The sequence below is a fragment of the Scyliorhinus canicula genome, chromosome 16 (assembly GCF_902713615.1).
Source record: "Scyliorhinus canicula chromosome 16, sScyCan1.1, whole genome shotgun sequence".
Classification (NCBI taxonomy): Eukaryota; Metazoa; Chordata; class Chondrichthyes; order Carcharhiniformes; family Scyliorhinidae; genus Scyliorhinus; species Scyliorhinus canicula.
In genome coordinates, this window is record NC_052161.1 from 135209991 (window position 1) to 135227970 (window position 17980).

Below are 17980 nucleotides of genomic sequence, written 5' to 3' on the forward strand. Positions count from 1 at the left end.
CACACGCTTCTCAAGTTAGAAGGTTGTGGATTCAAGTCCCACTCGAGTACTTTCACACTGCAATCTAGGCCGACAATCCACAGCAGCACTGGGGGAATGCAGCACAGTGGGAGATGCCACCTTTCAGCTGAAACTTTAAATCATGGCCCCGTCAGTCCTTGCGGATGAATGTAGAAGATCCCACAGCACTACTTTGATGAAGAGCCCAGTCCATCACACAAACCCACCTCCCATCCATTGACTGTCTACACCTCCCGCTGCCTTGGGAAAGCGGGCAGCAGAATCAAAGACCCCTCCCACCCAGATTATTCTCTCTTCCAACATCTTCCATCAGGCGGAGATACAAAAGTCCGAGAACACGCACGAACAGATTCAAAAACTGCTTCTTCCCCGCTGTTACCAGACTCCTTTTCTTTTTAAACATAAATTTAGAGCACCAACTCTTTTTTTTCCAATTAAGGGGCAATTTAGCGTGGCCAATCCACCTAATCTGCACATCTTTGGGTTGTGGGGAGTGAGACCCACGCAGACACGGGGAGAATGTGCAAACTCCACACGGACAGTGACCCGGGGTCGGGGTGCCGTGAGGCAGCAGTGCTAACCACTCCCCTATCGTGCTGAACAGAGTGTACTTGTTACCAGACTCCTGAATGACCCTCTTATGGACTGAACTAATCTTTTCACACATCTGGTACTACCCTCCATAAGTTCATCCGATGTCTATGTCTATGTATTTACATTGTGTATTTATGTATGTCCTGTGTTTTTTCATTAATTGAACGATCTGTCAGGATTGTACGCAGAACGATACTTTTTACTGTACCTCGATACACGTGACAATAATTCAAATTCAAAGGTCAAGGGTGTTAAATTCAATGTCCCCACCAACATTTGCCCCTCAATCAACAACACAAAAGCAGATGATCTGGTCTTTACCACATTGCTATTTGTGGGATCTTGCTGTGCATAAATTGCCTGCCTCATTTTCTGCATTACAGCAGTGACTACAATTCAAAAGTACTTCATTGGCTCTAAAATGCGTTGGGATGTCTTGCGGACATGACAGGCACCATATAGTTGAAATATGGGTGGCACAGTGGCTGGCACTGCTGCCTCATAGCTCCGGGGACCCGGGTTCAATTCCGGGCCTTGGGTGACTGTCTGCGGAGTCTGCACGTGCTCCCCATGTCTGCATGGGTTTCCTCCGGGTGCTCCAGTTTCCTCCCACAGTCTAAAAATGTGTGGGTTAGGTGGATTGGCCAAGCTAAATTGCCCCTAGGTGGGGTTACGGGGATAGGATTGGGGATTGGGCCTAGCTGGGGTGCTCTTTCAGAGGGTCGGTGCAGACCTGATGGGCTGAATGGCCTCTTCTGCACTTTAGGGATTCAATGATATTCTATGAAGTCTTACTTCATTTCTTAGCAACCATTGATGTAAGATAGTATAGGATTGGGAAAAAGAGCAAAGCAACAAAGTAATTAGGGGAGGGAATGCATCGGAGGAAGCTGGGATGAATGGTTGCTTTCTACGCCAAAATTCCTAAAATTCGAATGGGGGAGAAACTGAACATTGAAGTGCCCATTTATTTGGGTAAGATATTGTGATTTCTCACACCTAATCCTCGCCCAAGGTGGGAGTGCTGTCAGAACGGATGGTGGAGACACTTGCAATTGACCAACGGAAGCAGGCATGTATTGGCAAATTAGGGGTGCCATGCAATGGGTCACTGAGTGGAGTTTCAGGCATGCATGTAGCCCTGGGTGATTGTCTGTGCGGAGTTTGCACGTTCTCCCTGTGTCTGCGTGGGTTTCCTCCGAGTGCTCCGGTTTCCCCCACTGCCCAAAGATGTGCAGGTTAGGTGGATTGGCCAAGCTAAAATTGCCCTTGGTGTCCAAACAAAAGGTTAAGGGTGGTTACGGTGATAGGGTTGGGGCGTGGGCCTGTGGGGGTGCTCCTTTGGAGGGTCACTGTCGACCCATTGGGCCGAATGTCCTCCTTCTGCACTGTAGGGATTCTATGGTCCAGGCCTTTAGTGTCTCATTGTTGGCTCTTTTGGAAAAGGACTACCAAAGCTTGCCACCACAAAAAGGTGAGAATAATGTTTTAATGATATCATTTGTGTGGAGCTGGGAAGAGTTAAAAGGATTGCTGCTGGCCCCATTCTTGGTTGGGCCTGGTGTTCCCATCTTCAGAGCACAAAGCATGATTACACCACCTGTAATTTTCACCATCGAGCTGCTAGGGATGCCCAGGAAGCACCTGTGACTCAGGAAACATAATGAGGCCTAATATTGGCCGTGCCTCCTGTTATATTCCAGAAAGCATGGTGGGGAAGGACAGAACTTAATCTTTACACCCTTAATAAGCATTTATTTACCGAGATGCATGTTGCAAACTTATACCTCCTCACCCAATGACCACAGTTTCAGCCCACTACTGTTGGGAATGTGGGCACAAATTGATTCTTGATTAATTTTTAAATTTTTTTTAAATTAAAAATTTTTTTTTTAGAATATCCAATTAATTTTTTCCAATTAAGGGGCAATTTAACATGGCCAATCCACCTAACCTGTACATCTTTGGGTTGTGGGGATGAAACCCACGCAGAAACGGGGAGAATGTGCAAACTCCTCACAGACAGTGACCCAGGGCCGGGATTCAAACCCGGGTCCTCAGCGCCGTAGGCAGCAATGCTAACCACTGTGCCACCGTGCCGCCCCTTGATTCTTGATTAATGTCCGCAGCCTGCGTACAATTAAACACAACTAATAAACAATAAACACCTTGGACCTACCATACCATCCAGGGCAGGGGTTGCCCAGTGGGTCTGCTCTGCTGATTGCTCCCCCCCTCTCTCGGTTATTCCCTCCCTCCAGATTACTTTCCCCATACCTCCCCTCACAGCTCCACTAAACCCAGTTCATGAACAGATTTTAAATGAATGAAGGAGAGCCCTAGGGAACTGGAAAATCTACAATCCAAAATAATAATAATAATAATCTTTATTGTCACAAGTAGGCTTACATTAACATTGCAATGAAGTAATTGTTCATTGCGTCAAATTAAACTGTTGCTTACAGTTCTTCTGAAACATTTCAAACAATACTTAATATTGTTAAATAGAATCACAGATTCTCTACAGCGCAGAAAGAGGCCATTCGGCCCATCAAGCCTGCACCAACCCTCTGAAAGAGCACCCTACCCATGCTCGCTCCCTGTCACCATTCAGGCAAGTTTCAATGAACAATCTTCCCATCGTTTGAAAGTTTTTTTTTCCTCTTGGTTAGCCTGGTGTGCCAACAATTTAAAAAAGTCTGATATCAAGCAGTCTCCTCAGCTCAAATTACAATTCGGCTTCGTCTTCTGTACTGAATTCTCGCTTTATTTATTCTTGCTCAGTTTAAATAAATAGAAAATTTCATCTTTCCTGGAGCAAAAATGTGACTTTGGATTACCAGGAATTGACAGCAAAGATACCACGGCTCTCTTAGGTCAATCGGCCTATATTTTTGCGAGAGGACACTGTCACTATCTGACTCAGAAGCCACACATTTTAACATGCAGGCTTTATTTTCTTTTTTTTGCCAACAGCTTTATTCTTGTGCTCGATATCTGCACATTATCTCTCTCAGTCTCCAGCTCCAAACTGTCAAAGTCCATTTAATGAGCACGGTGACATTTTTAAAACAATCAGATTACATTCATCCTTCGAAATAGCCTAATAATTTCAAATACCAGATTAGTATGGGTTGGATTAAGTCGCATAACTTGCCAGGTCAATCGGGAGAAAATCCAGATTTCAACATGAAACTTACTACCTACTGCACACTGAGTTATATTAAAAGGCACTTTTAACACCTTCCAAAAAATCCTGGTCTCCATGGGGTTTACAACAAAACAAAATGACCTACGCAAGTGTACAGCCTCCTCCTAGCTTCACAAGAGGTCTGTCATAATAACCACAATTTAAAAAGACTCTAAAGTAGATACTATTGAAGTTAAAGCACAGAATCACAGAAAAAGATTCAACCGTTATTGGTGTAAACAAAGAAACAAAACTTCAAATTCGCGTGTCTTACCTCCCCCCCCCCCCCCCTGACAGAAAAGACTTCTGTCCTCGTCTCTTCTATAAATTCATCGCTGCCGGTGCACATTAATGTTGGCCTCAATCAGACCTGTCAGCGTCGGGTTGACGATGGTCTGCCTGCTTCGGACTGGCACTCGAGGAGTTAAGACAGCCTCTCAGAAGCAAAGTGGCTAACTGGCCCATCATTACTGGTAATCAGCAGAGAGATCGAAGCCACCATTTCAAGGTAATGCTCCGAAGCCTTTTCAAGCTGCACCTCGGGCTCACCTTAATTATCTAAAGGATCCTCTTTTATCAAGCAAAAGAAACCCACTGCCAATAACAAGATAGTAAAATCTCATTGGCAGCATCTGATCTTCAGCGTTGTAATCAACTCGCAGCACCTAAAATTAACCTCTTCAAGTGCTGGAGTGGCATTCTCCGCAGTGCCAAAGTGGGAAGCATTCATATTGTAGCGACAATCAGGGTTGGAGCTATGTGATCCACGTGGTTCTGTGTGTTAACCAGACCATTCACACACGTCCACTTCAGTTCCAACATTTCTTTTGCCATTTAAATAAAGCAACTTTACATTTTTGTTTCCTGCAGTTTAACGAACATGTACAATTTGGGGGAAACAGTTTAGATAGAAGATTTAGAATAGTACAGCACAGAACAGGCCCTTCGGCCCTCAATGTTGTGCCGAGCCACGATCACCCCACCCAAACCCACGCATCCACCCTATACCCGTAACCCAACAACCCTCCCCCTCTAACCTTACTTTTATTAGGACACTACGGGCAATTTAGCATGGCCAATCCACCTAACCCGCACATCTTTGGACTGTGGGAGGAAACCGGAGCACCCGGAGGAAACCCACGCACACAGGGGGAGGACGTGCAGACTCCACACAGACAGTGACCCAGCCGGGAATCGAACCTGGGACCCTGGAGCTGTGAAGCATTTATGCTAACCACCATGCTACCATGCTAATAAAAGAAAAAATTGTTCCTTCAGTAATTTGGGAAAAAAAACTTTGCCCAGCAATTGTTAAAGCACGGGGAAAATGAAAATGAAATGAAAATTCCTTATTGTCACGAGTAGGCTTCAAATGAAGTTACTGTGAAAAGCCCCTAGTCGCCACATTCCGGCGCCTGTTCGGGGAGGCTGTTACGGGAATCGAACCGTGCTGCTGGCCTGCGTGGTCTGCTTTCAAAGCCAGCGATTTAGCCCTGTGCTAAACAAGACGTGCTTTTTAAAAATTATTTTTCCAATTAAGGGATAATTTAGCGTGGCTGCACTTCTTTGGGTTGTGGGGGTGAGACCCACGCAGACACGGGGAGAATGTGCAAACTCCACAAGGGACAGTGACCCAGGGCCGGGATCGAACCCGGGTCCTATACGCCGTAAGGCAGCAGTGCTAACCACTGCACCACGTGTTTAACGTAATTTCAGTCACGTCACCCTTGGAAGTAAAAGAAAAAACATGAAGCACGATGATTTAAAAATCTGTCAACATCTTCCCCCATGAGTGCCTCGTTCATACCAGGCGAGTGCGTGACCTGAGCAGAGGAGATGTGGGCAGAGATGATCACACAACCACACAGGTGTATGAATCAACTCTGCGCAACAGCCATGATAGCAAGCAACACCACATTTAATAAAGTGAAAATTTACTGCTTTTTTATCGATTTGCAGGGGGGCGGGGGAGGGGGTGGGGGGGGAAGAAGCATAAACATTTCTCCAACTCTATAATGAAACTGTCTGCTGTCTTTATGGACACCAGAGATCCCCCATCCATAATATAACCAGCTGTATCCTGTCCAGTCACAGCACTGACCAGTTGGAAATTCATTAATCATACTTGCCTCTGGTGCCTGGCTCTGCCAAGTGCTGCACAAGGTCGGTCTAAAGAAGCCCCAGTCCAGGTCGGACTGTCCAGAATCCTGCAAAGCCAGAAACTATTTGTTGCTGATCAACTGGGCTACTTTCTATATGACAGATTGGAATTGACCACGGGACGAACTCCCTGTTAACCTCTGAGGGAACAAAAGGAATCTGCAGAATCTCTCTTCAGTGTAATGCAGTGCACCTTTCCACTGTCTATGGGAAGCAAATCGAGGTTTAATTTATCATCGACTGGGTGTACTGCTTCATCCTCTTGTCAGCCTTCTAATCTCTCATAACGTGATCCGCCCTCTGGTGCATATGAATCAGATGATAAAATGCAGCTATATAAGCCTCTAAGGATTGGGAATTTACAGGCTGGCGCTGATACTCAGGGTTAAAGTCGTTCACTGCACAGAACAAGCAGAAGCGTCCTCTTTGCAACGTTTAAAAATTTTAAACGGAGTTTGCGACAATCGGCCTAATCACAACATTATCGTTGCTAAATCCCCCAGGCGGGCGATTATGGTTGCCGTGAGCACGCTTATGCGTAAGGCTAAGTATTCAGGAAAACACCAGTAGTTTGAGAAGATTGTGGAGCTGCTGGGAATGCGAAACGCTCCAGGGAAACATTTCTCGTCAAATAGCATTTTCGATGCAAAAGAAAAGTTGAAAACGTGAAAGAAGCTTTCTAACATTCTGCACATTGCTATAATGCAACGGAAAATGTTAAAGTGGAGTACAATTGAAAAACATTAACATTAACATATGTTAAAAGGTGTTTTGCACAAACGACCAAGGGCTTGTTAGACCTCTGATCAAGAAGCTCTATTGGCAGTATAAATAACTGATAGGAATGTACACTGACCATATTATTTCCCAGTTATCAAATGCTAGCACTTAATAAGTTTGCCCTGGCTGTATCACAAGCATTAATGTCCCAGCAGGGATTTCGTTCACGCCAATGCGCGGCATGGTGACACAGTGGTTAGCTCTGTTGCTTCGCAGCTCCAGGGTCCCAGGTTCGATTCCCAGCTTGGGTCACTATCTGTGCGGAGTCTGCACGTTCTCCCCGTGTCTGCATGGGTTTCCTCCGGATGCTCCGGTTTCCTCTCATAGTCCAAAGATGTGAAGGTTAGGTGGATTGGCCATGCCCCTTTGTCCAAAAGGTTTATGTGGGGTTACTGGGATAGGGTGCTCTTTGCAAGGGCTGGTGCAGACCCGATGGGCCGAAAGGCCTCCCTCTTTCTGCACTGTAAATTCTATAATTCAATGATGGTTTTTGTTTTATAAATTTTTTATATAATTTTCTTTTGAAATTTAGAGTACCCAATTATTTTTTTTCCAATTAAGGGGCAATTTAGCGTGGCCAATCCACCTACCCTGCACATCTTTGGGCTGTGCAGGCGAAACCCACCCAGATACAGGGAAAATGTGCAAACTCCACACAGACAGTGATCCAGGGCCGGGATTCGAACCCGGGTCCTCAGTGCCGCAGTCCCAGTGCTAACCACTGCACCACGTGCCGCCCTACGATAGTCAGTATGTTGGCCATTGTTACCCACCTTGACAACAATAATACAGGCCCCTAAATGGATCGATTACTGTCAAAATATATCATAAAAACATATATTCAGTGGAATGATTTCAAGTTGATCATCTCCAGGGTTTGTAGATGATGGTTGTAACTGCTCATCGTTCATTCTTCTGGTTTATGACATCAGTTGAACAGCTCAGTGAGATTACAGCCTTGAAATCACTTCCAGGTAGCCATCATTCTCTATTTAATACCGCTTAGCAAATGATCCAGCAGCTTTTATGCCAGAATGAAGAACAAAGAGCTCTTGCCAATTGCTAATTACTTTATTTGAGGATGTCTCTTGCAAAATTATCCTCTTCTCGAGCAGCGCTTATATCTGAAATAGAATAAAGCTTGCTGTGCCACTCACTACATTAGAACACAGAGCAGCACCTAGTTTATGGAAAACATTCCTCTACTTTTTTGAGAAGGTGAGTAAAGTGCTTGAAGTTGAGTTATTTCACAATGGAGCCTCCCTTTCAACGAGAAGAATGGCTATTTATACATCAATAAATATTTCCGCTACGTGTCAGCTTGCCTGCCTAAATTGTGGGTTCAAGGGCCCAATCCAGAACTTGAGCATGTCATCTAGCCTGACACTTCAGTTAGTGTCGCACTGTCAGGTATGTCATCTCTCAGAGGAGGTGTCACATCAGGGCCCAGTCTGCCTGTTCAGGTGGCCCTAGAGAGATCCCATGCTGCTACCTGAAGAAGGGCAAGGCAAGGCAATTCCTCCATTGTCCAGGCCAACATTTATCCCCCCCCTCAGCCAACAATGCCAGGACAGAACAAGTGCCGATTATCTAACTGTTCTGCATGACTCCTTGCTGTGCAAAGGATTGGCTGCCACATTTGCCAACGTGGCAACAGTGACCACATTTCAAAAGTGATTCGTTAGCTGTGACATGCTTTTGGCCACCTGAGGAAGTGAAAGGTGCTACACAAATACAATTGTTATTGCGTTGGGGGAGGAATGGGCGGAGGACGCTAGACCGAGCAGAGCAGCACTAGCTGCAGCGGGTGAGCGAGTCAGAAGGTCAAGGCGGACAAAGTGGTCACCTTCGCCCTGTGCAGATGCAGGACATCCCTCCACCTCTGGACCTCCTACAAAAGAGCCTCTCGTTCTGTGTAACAAAACCAGAGCAATCCAGCAGTGTGCCACTGTCTGCCAGCCAGAGCGCTCAACATCTTCAACCAGAGTGGGTGCTTGGAGCCCGCATATAGAACAGAAACTATCTAATTAATTAATGCACCACAGGACGGACTTCCCGTTAACCTCTGAGGGAACAATTAATTCAATTGCTACATCGGAACAGGGGGTGGCCTTTTAACCCTTTCAGCTCCGCCCATTCCGCCATTCAATGATATCATGGCTCATCTGTGACCGAACTCCACATTCCTCCACATACTACACTATTGTTGGAAAATTGTAAAGATTTCATTGGAATATTTGTTTGTATTACTCTCTTCTATCAATGCCGAGGGAAGCTCTTTGTTAGTAATGCTTGACAAGATTCTTTTCCTGGGTTTGTTGAAAACTGTGCAAGATTAAAATGCGTCGTTGTGCCATAAAACCAGCAATGCGTCGGGCGGCACTGGTTAGCACTGCTGCCTCACGGCGCCGAGGACAGAGGTTCAATCCCGGCTCTGGGCCACTGTCTGTGTGGAGTTTCTCCCCGTGTCTGCGTGGGTGTCACCCCCCCACTAGCCAAAGATGTGCTGGGTAGGTGGTTTTGCCACGCTAAATTGCCCCTTAATTGGAAAAAATAATTGGGTACTCTAAATTTATTTTTTAAAAAGCAATGCGTCATCGTCACAAGAAAAATGATACGCAGCTGTTTAGAGCTGTCAGTGATCTGCTGTCTCTGAGAATCTGGAGTTTGTCTGTCAATCCCAATTGCCTTTACCAGGAAGTACTGCTGGTCTGCCCAATCAATAACTCCGTTTTTACTTGGCCGTTTGCTATTGCCTCTTCAGCGAACTCTGGTGGGGGTCATTTCAGGATAGATTATGAAAGACAAACCTCTTACCAACTTTCACCGCAGTCCTCCTCAGGTAACATATTACAGTTTCACTGGAAATTCTACATTGGTCACAGGTGAACTGCAAACATGGGCTTCCAGAAGGTAAAGCAAGGTCAAAACCTGCGTCACCCTCAGTAAAACCCCAGTGCCTGAGTCAGCTGAAGCTCAATTGAGGTCTGGATCAACGGGTTGACGAGCTTAGACTGGTAAGTCTCGCTTATCACCAGGCACAGAGTGGAAACACGGAGAAAATCTTCATTAATCACATCCTTAACCGTCAATACCTTCATCCCGATCAACACAAAATACAGTGACGTCAATAATAACAGGTTAGATCTATCCATCAGAACACTTGGTGATTAGCTAAGATCTAACAATGATAGGATTTTTGTGCCTGTTGTGTTAATGAGATATTCGGTGGGGAGGGGGAAGGGGGGGTTTCCCTGCAATCCCTCCAGAAATGAGCAGCGGATTTGGTGGAAACATAATGATCAGGCCTACAACTAATTACTCAAACTCAGAGGAACCCCCCCCCCCCCCCCCCCTTACAACCCCCACCAACCAGCCCTGCTCCCTCCTTCCCCACCCAAATGGTGGCAGGCAGTCAAGTTAGGAATCTGCAGATTTTCCATTTTTTAGTTCACGCTGGTGCTCATAGAACCCCTACAGTGCAGAAGGAGGCCATTGAGCCCATCGAGCAGGCACCAACCCTCCGATAAGAGCACCCTATCCAGGCCAATGCCCCAACCTAGACCTGTAATCTCACATAACCTTTTGGAGACCGAGGGGCAATTTAAAATTAGCACAGTCAATCCGCCTAACCTGCACATCTTTGGACTGTGGGAGGAAACCGGAGCACCCGGAGGAGACTCACGCAGACACGGGGATAACATGCAGACTCCACACAGTCACCAGAATTGAACCCGGGTCCCTAGCGCCGTGTGGAAACAGTGCTAACTACTGTGTCACCATGCCACTCATAATAGGGTCACCTTAGTGGGTGGATGGGAGAGGGGGGTGCACCTTCCCTTTTAAAGTCCCCGCTAGCCCATCCACTGTGTCACTGCAGAAACTCCCTCCCCTAATTCATGGGAGGAGCTTTGCCAAAAGGCAGGTAGTGGGAACGCTGCGCTGCAATGGAACGCAGAACGAGATGGGCTCAATGGCCTCCCTTAACATTAACTGAGATTTATATAGCATCGTTAACACAATGAAATATCACAAGGTGGTCCGCAGGAGCATGCCGAACTGCACCATAAAGACAGTATTAGAACAGATTGGCAACAGACTGGTAAAAGATGTAGATTTTGAGGAGTTTCCTAAAAGAAGAGAGAGGCAGAGAGATTCAGGGAAGGAATTCCACAGCTTGGTCCTAGGCAACTGAAAGCACGGCCACCCAATGCCGGAGGGATTAAAAACGTGGTGATCAAGGGGCTAGAATTAGGCAAGCGTAGCAGATATCTCGGAGGGTTGTGGGCCTGGAGGAGAGATGGGTGGGGGAAGCCATGGAGGGATTTGAAACCAAGGATGAGAATTTTCAATTCAAGGCATTGTTGGATCAGGAACCAAAATAGATCAGTGAGCAGCAGGGTGCGGGCGAGTGAGGTTTGGTGCAGGTCTGAGTGTGGGCACCAGAGTTTCAGATTGAAGATGGGCGGGCAGGGGGAATAGCCAAGTCTTAAGGTAGCAAAGGCATGGCAGAGGCTTTGTGCAAATGGGCAGCGGAAGGGCAGAGACTAGAGGTGTTAAGCAGGTGGAGGTTGGCAGTCCTGGAGATGAAGCAGATAAGTGGCTGGATGCTCATTCCAGTGTCAAATATGACAGAAAGGTTGCAAGTGATCTGGTGCAGCCGCAGACCGTCACTAGCGAGAGGAATGGAGTGGGTGGCGAGGGAATGGAGTTTGGGACAGGGATCAAAGGCAGTGGCTTCAGCTTTCCCAACATCATGTGCTCATTCCCTACTAGACGTTAGACAAGCAGTGGGAAGAGCCAGGGGTTGAGACAGTGGGTGGTGAGATAGAGCTGGGTGTTGTTAATCTTTTGTTTGACCTTAGTTTTGTTAACAGCTTTGCATTGACTCTAAATCTTCAGTAAACCATCGATTATCGCACCCAGATTCCTTTTCCTTCCAGCACTCTCTAACAGACAACTGCCCCACAATTAAAAACTGCCACATTCTATACTGACATTTCTAACCAATATTTATCTACCTACATCAAACTCCATCTGAATTCTAATACAATTTTTAACTGATGCAGATGCATTTCAACATTATTTATCCACACCTATCAGTCTCTAGTATTCTCAAGAAAATGTTGTTTTGTCCCAGTGGATCCATCGTGGCATTGCTCAAGGGATGTCACGGGATGGATTATCTGGTTTGACACATTGTCTACGGAATGGGTAAGTGGCAACGGTGAAAGTTATAGGTTTCTTGTGGTGGCAATGGGGGACAGGGGTGGGGGGAGTTGTTCTATATGTCCATCAGATTCTTTTTTTAAAAGTTTCCATTTTGGGTGGTTTTCACATTTTTCTGCAAAAATATATCTTTGCGTGTGGAGTTTGCACATTCTCCCCGTGTTTGCGTGGGTTTCGCCCCCACAACCCAAAGATGTGCAGGGTAGGCGGATTGGCCACGCTAAATTACCCCTTAATTGGAAAATATTAATTGGGTACTCTAAATTTATAAAACAAAATACATTTAAAAAAAATCTATCTCTGCGGCAGCACGGTGGCACAGTAGTTAGCACTGCTGCCTACGGTGCTGAGGACACGGGTTCAACCACAGCCCCAGGTCACTGTCCGTGCGGAGTTTGCACATTCTCCCTGTGTCTGCGTGGGTCTCACCCCCACAACCCAAAGATGTGCAGGTTAAGTGGATTGGCCACGCTAAATTGCCCTTAATTGGAAAAAAATAAGTGGGCACTCTTTTTTTTTAAAATAGATATTTTTGTGTGGGTGACCCTGCCACGTGTCATTATATGCAGGTTCCCTTCCTAGCCATTCACCACCCTGACTTAGAAATATCTCGCCATTTCTTCACTGACGCTGGGTCAAAATCCTGGAACTCCCACCCTAACAGCACTGTGGGTGTACCTACACCACAGAGACTGCAGCGGTTCAAGAAGGCAGCTCACCACCACCGTCTCAAGGGGCAATTAGGGATGGTCAGCAAAGGGCAGCACGGTGGCGCAGTGGTTAGCATTCGGCGCTGAGGTCCCCGGTTCGACCCCGGCTCTGGGTCACTTTTCGTGTGAAGTTTGCACATTCTTCCCGTGTTTGTGTGGGTTTCACCACCGCAACCTAAAAGATGTGCAGGGTAGGTGGATAGGCCACGCTGAATTACCCCTTAATTGGAAAAATGAATTGGGAACACTAAATGCTAGCCTAGCCAGCGATGCCCACATTCCCATGAAGGAATAAAATAAATATCATGCACCGTATTCCAGTGCGATACTTTGCTGATGTTATGGTCATGCATCTTTTTAACATGCTAGCTACCATTCAGAATATTGAGTCCTTCCTGCATATTGATGGATAATGTACGGACTGTCTATTTCAGAAACCAAGCTAAGATAAACGCACTCCCTCCTGCCGCGAGCGGGCTAAAGACGCCTGCTGTGTTCGCGGTAGAAAAAGCAATGACACATTTGATAAAAATCGGATGATTTAAGGGGGTTTAAGTCACTGACCTTTCACCTCTGGGATCTGGGTGCAATTCAAATGCAGTACAGATGGATGGGTTGAAAATCTGCTCTGTCGGCTGGCCATATGCGTCCAATCTGAAACGAGTTTTGTCATTCTCAATGTAGTTCCTGGTGCACATGGGCTAGACAATACAGTTACCCTGAATTTGACACTGATGTACATAAGGTTGGAAATAGCATTCAGATGACTATTGGCGCAATCGCAAAATGCCAAATTGAGGATGGAGCGGGGGTGGGGGAGTCATTGTTGGGTACAGAGTAGAGGGAGCTTTACTCTACATCCAAACAATACTTGACATGCACCAAGTCAATGTAGAGAAACAATTGATTCCCTAGAACCAACGTTCCACACCTTTAACCAGCACAAAAAAAATAAATGATCACCTGCTAGTGTTTTCAGCCGTTTTAGCGCAACAGCAGAGATATGGGGAAATGGCACAAATAAAGGTGATGCAATGCTCCACGTGGGTTGTAAAACATTTTGGACCCATGTGACAGATTCTGAGCTAATTTGTGTTTATTCTAAAAAAAAACCTGCTTTGCAAGTGTTCCTAAAGTATCTCCTAAAGGCTGCGCTTTTTAACATAAATTTAGAGGGCCCAATTATTTTTTTCCAATTAAGGGCCTTTCAGGAGGATGACTCTTCATCAAAACTAAGGAAAGGTTTGAGCAGAGTGGACTGGAGAGAGGGAGCAACAAAAGGGAGAAGTGAGAGGGTGGTGGGAGTGGGTGGGGGAAGGCAGGGGGGCGGGAGGGATTAAATGGCAGAAGGTTACTTGGTGCAAAAGCCAAAGAGAGTGCTAACAGATGTAGGAAATAACAAGAGGTCTGTCTCAATGAGGGGTGAACGGCTGACAGCCGTCCGAATACGACTTGGAGAAGAAACAAAAACAATCTTAAATCAGAATTTCTCCCTTTTTTTTAGTTTCTTTTCTCTTTGCTCTTCTAATTGTGTCTTGAATTTTCCCAATTAAGGGGCAATTTAGCGTGCCCAGTCCACCTACCCTGCACATCTTTGGGTTGTGGAGGCGAGACCCACGCAGACGCAGGGAGAATGTGCAAACTCCACACGGGCAGTGACCCAGGGCCGGGAGCAAACGCAGGTCCTCAGTGCCGTGAGCTGATTTTAGCTTTATTCCTTTACTTTGCATCCAGGCGACTGCTAACCAACACTTACACCTCCCGTTTCAAGACATCTTTATTGTTTTACTTGACCCATCACCATCACTCCTTTCGCATTTTGCACCATGAAACCTTTTTGCAATTTAATCTCTCCTTCCCACCACCCCATCGCAGACCTTTGCATCGCAGTCAAGATCTCATTGAGTGGTGGAGCAGTTCCAATGGGCCGAATGATTTACTTCTCCTACATCTTAAGGCTTCCCTTTTGCTCTTCCTCCCTCTTTCTCTTTACAAATGCTAAAAATCTTTCAACAGTTCGGATGTAGGGTTATCAACCTGAAGGGTTAACTCTGGTTTCTCTCCACAGCAGGTGCTACCTGACCTGTTGAGAATTCCCAGCATTTTCTATTTTTCAGAGGTGCTCATTCAACCCATCCAGTCTGCACCGATCCTCTGAAGGAGCACCCTACCTATGTAAACTCCCCCGCTCTAGCCCCGTAACCCCATCTAACCTTTGGACACTAAGGGGTAATTGACCATGGTCAACCCACCTAACCTGCATATCTTTGGACCGTGGGAGGAAACCGGAGCACCCGGAGGAAACCCACGCAGACACGGGGAGAACGTGCTGACTCCACACGGACATTTTTAATTCATCGTTTGCCTTTACACTGCATTTCATAAGCTACTGACAGTCGTCAAATGATTCGATCAACATGTCTTTGGCAGGTCTTCACTGGCAGAGCCAAGCAGGGTCTGTATATTTACCAGAGACTCTGAAACCCCAAAGATTGAATGACAGCAGGGTGGGGTTTGACGAAGGATCATCCTTCACATACTTTATCACACTGAGCCAATTCTCACTTTTGCGCCCATGCTCAAATCACTGAACCGCGATTTTCCTCTACAATCTCAACAGAGAACTCCTTGAAGGGACGTGGGGCAAACAGTTCAAGGAAATTCCTTAAAATACAGGCAGGGGTACAATGCAGCAACCCACTTTACTGAGAAAGGGTGAGGCTTTCTCTGCATCTGGGGAGTTCTCTGGAATTAGTCGGCAAGCCTAGTGGTCGACACACCCTCAGTCCCCCTCCCTCCTCATTAGCAAGTGGTTTGTTTCTTCGCGCAGTTAAAGCCACGCTCAGATCAGACATGACCTCATTGAATGGCGGAGCAGGTTCGATGGGCCAAATGGCCTACCTCCCTATTCCTAATTTGTATCTCCTGAGGATAAGTGTACAAAAATGACCAAACCATTTGATAAAATCAATACATGCGGAGCACCGAGGAAGCACAACACCACATTCCCGCACCCAACCCCGGCACTGATTCTCCCCCTCCCGCACCATTCCCTCCAGGACCGATCCCTGAAACAAGACATAATAATATAGACTTCAGAAGTTAGTCAACATTTTATAACTAACCTTTGCTTGAAGTCACCATAAATGGTGTCAGAAATTGCAAAGTTTTGAGCAGATGGCAAAAGTATATTTTGTTTAATTGCATTGAACGTAGTCGAGTAAAGTAACTCCTCCATACCTCAAAATTAGCAAACGATCTGTCTAACTTCGGACGTAAATATCTAGCAAAAAGTCTTCGATCTTCCTGCTCTTTTAATGTCAAAAAACAAAGCTATTTTTCACTTTTAACCAATATTTGTAATTAGCGTTCGTACAAGTGCCCAGGTCTTCTGAAAGCCTTTTAAATGGAAAAACAGCCTCTCCATATAGCTCACACACACACCCACACTCTCAGTTACACAAACACGTATCTACTTTGTCTCTCTCTCTCTCTCTCTCTCTCTCTCTCACACAAACATTCTCTCTTCCATACAAACATGCACAAAGACAAGGACTAAATAATCATGCACCGGAGTAAAACATCAAAAAGAAGTTGCAGAGCTACCTAGTTAATGACACGGAATAAAGTTTCAAGCCTTGTTCCATTCCCAGTTAAGGACATTACCACTTAACTAATAGAGGGTGAAAGGTTACCAGGGGTGGGTGGGGATGTGGAGTTAAAGTTATGATCATGTCAGCCGCGATCGTAAAAAATAGCTGAGGGGTAGAGTGGGCTAACTCCTGCTCCTGTTCCCTATCCTCATATATTTGTATGTTCACCGCTTTTTGATTCAAGCTTTGCATGTTTATTTTGTAAATGTTTTTTTTGTTATTGCCTTCTTTTCAGCTGCTGACTTTGAACACAATGAAAGAGCTAGGGGGTGCACTCCAGTTCAAACGTCAGCGTGAACCCTCCCACTGCAAAGACATTGGCATGAAACTCGGATGGAAACTCCCTGGCTGCCCCCGCAGTTTCAGGAAGCGGGGGGCGGGAGGGGGGGACCTTCCAAGCATAAACAGTGAGGCAACCTGAAACCGGGTTCCTCAGTGGAAAATAGAACACTGGTGTGATGAGTTGGCGTCAGTCGAATGTGGTGGCGCCCACGAAGCTTTTCTTGCTCATGAGTTTCACATAAGCACCATTCTCAATGAGAGTCACAGGGCAGCACGGTGGGTTAGCCCTGCTGCCTCCGGGCGTCGAGGTCCCAGGTTCGATCCCGGCTCTGGGTCACTCTCCGTGTGGAGTTTGCACATTCTCCCCATGTCTGCGTGGGTTTCGTCCCCACAACCCCAAGATGTGCAGGGTAGGTGCAGTGGCTGCGCTAAACTGCCCCTTAATTGAAAAAAATGAATTGGATACTCTAAATTTTAAAAAAAATCAATGAGATTCACTCTGCCGTGTTGACACGGCCAGTTCAGGAGTGAAGAGGCCGCTGATGTGTACGGGAGTGGATACTGGGGCCTCTCGACTGTAAAAGGAAACCTATCTGATGGTTAGTGTGCTGTGTGCCAGGGAACCCTGCATCATCGAGTTACTAATTGGGGACATTGCAGCTAGAGTGTGTGCATTTACTTAACTGATTTGGGCATAACTTAAAACAGTTTGAATGCATTAAATATAAATGAGAGGTACGATTGGTTCAACAAGTGGGACTTGTACCCTGCTTTTCACACTAAGAAATGTCCCAGGGTGTAAGGAAGCAAGTCACAGAGTATTTTGCAGATATCGGCAAAATCCATAAGCATTTTCCCACCTCCGTTGGGCTGGGTTACACACAGGTGGAAGTGTTTTTTTTCAAAACTGAACTCCAGCCAGAACATGCTGGTTATGTTTACAATCACTTTGTGAAATGAAACATACATTTTACTGCACAAATGTGCAGGCACGGAAAAGGAATTATGAGGATGTTTGCATGAGAGATTAAGTGGAATGCGCCAAACTCTCTGGAGTTTAGACGAATGAGAGGTGATCCTGGGGGATTTTTTAAGAGGGTGTTTGCGAAGAGGCTGTTTCCTCCAGCTGGAGGGTCTGAGACATGGGGGGTGGGGGGGGGAGGGGGGGGTTATCACACGCTTAGGATATGGGGTCAATCGTTTAGGACTGAGATAAGGAGAAATGTCTTGACTCAGAGGGCTGTGAATCTTTGGAATTCGCTACCCAAGACAGTTGGGGGCGCCCCATCACTAAGGTGGAGATGGATAGATCCACGGCCACTTGACAAAGGGGATGGGAATAAGCAGAAAAGTGGAATTGA

General features: G+C 46.2%; 1 protein-coding gene across 5 annotated transcripts in view; it reads right to left on the reverse strand.

Moving 5' to 3' along the window:
* samd11 (sterile alpha motif domain containing 11) overlaps nt 1–17980 on the reverse strand; it is a 287378-nt gene that overhangs the window by 135534 nt on the left and 133864 nt on the right. For 4 of the 5 annotated variants that reach the window (XM_038773648.1, XM_038773650.1, XM_038773651.1 and 1 more), the window contains exon 4: nt 13249–13338. The exons of the other annotated variant lie outside the window; for it this stretch is intronic. In XM_038773648.1, coding sequence (XP_038629576.1) covers nt 13249–13338 — 90 coding nt within the window. The remainder of the gene's footprint in view (nt 1–13248; nt 13339–17980) is intronic. 5 annotated transcript variants of the gene reach the window in all.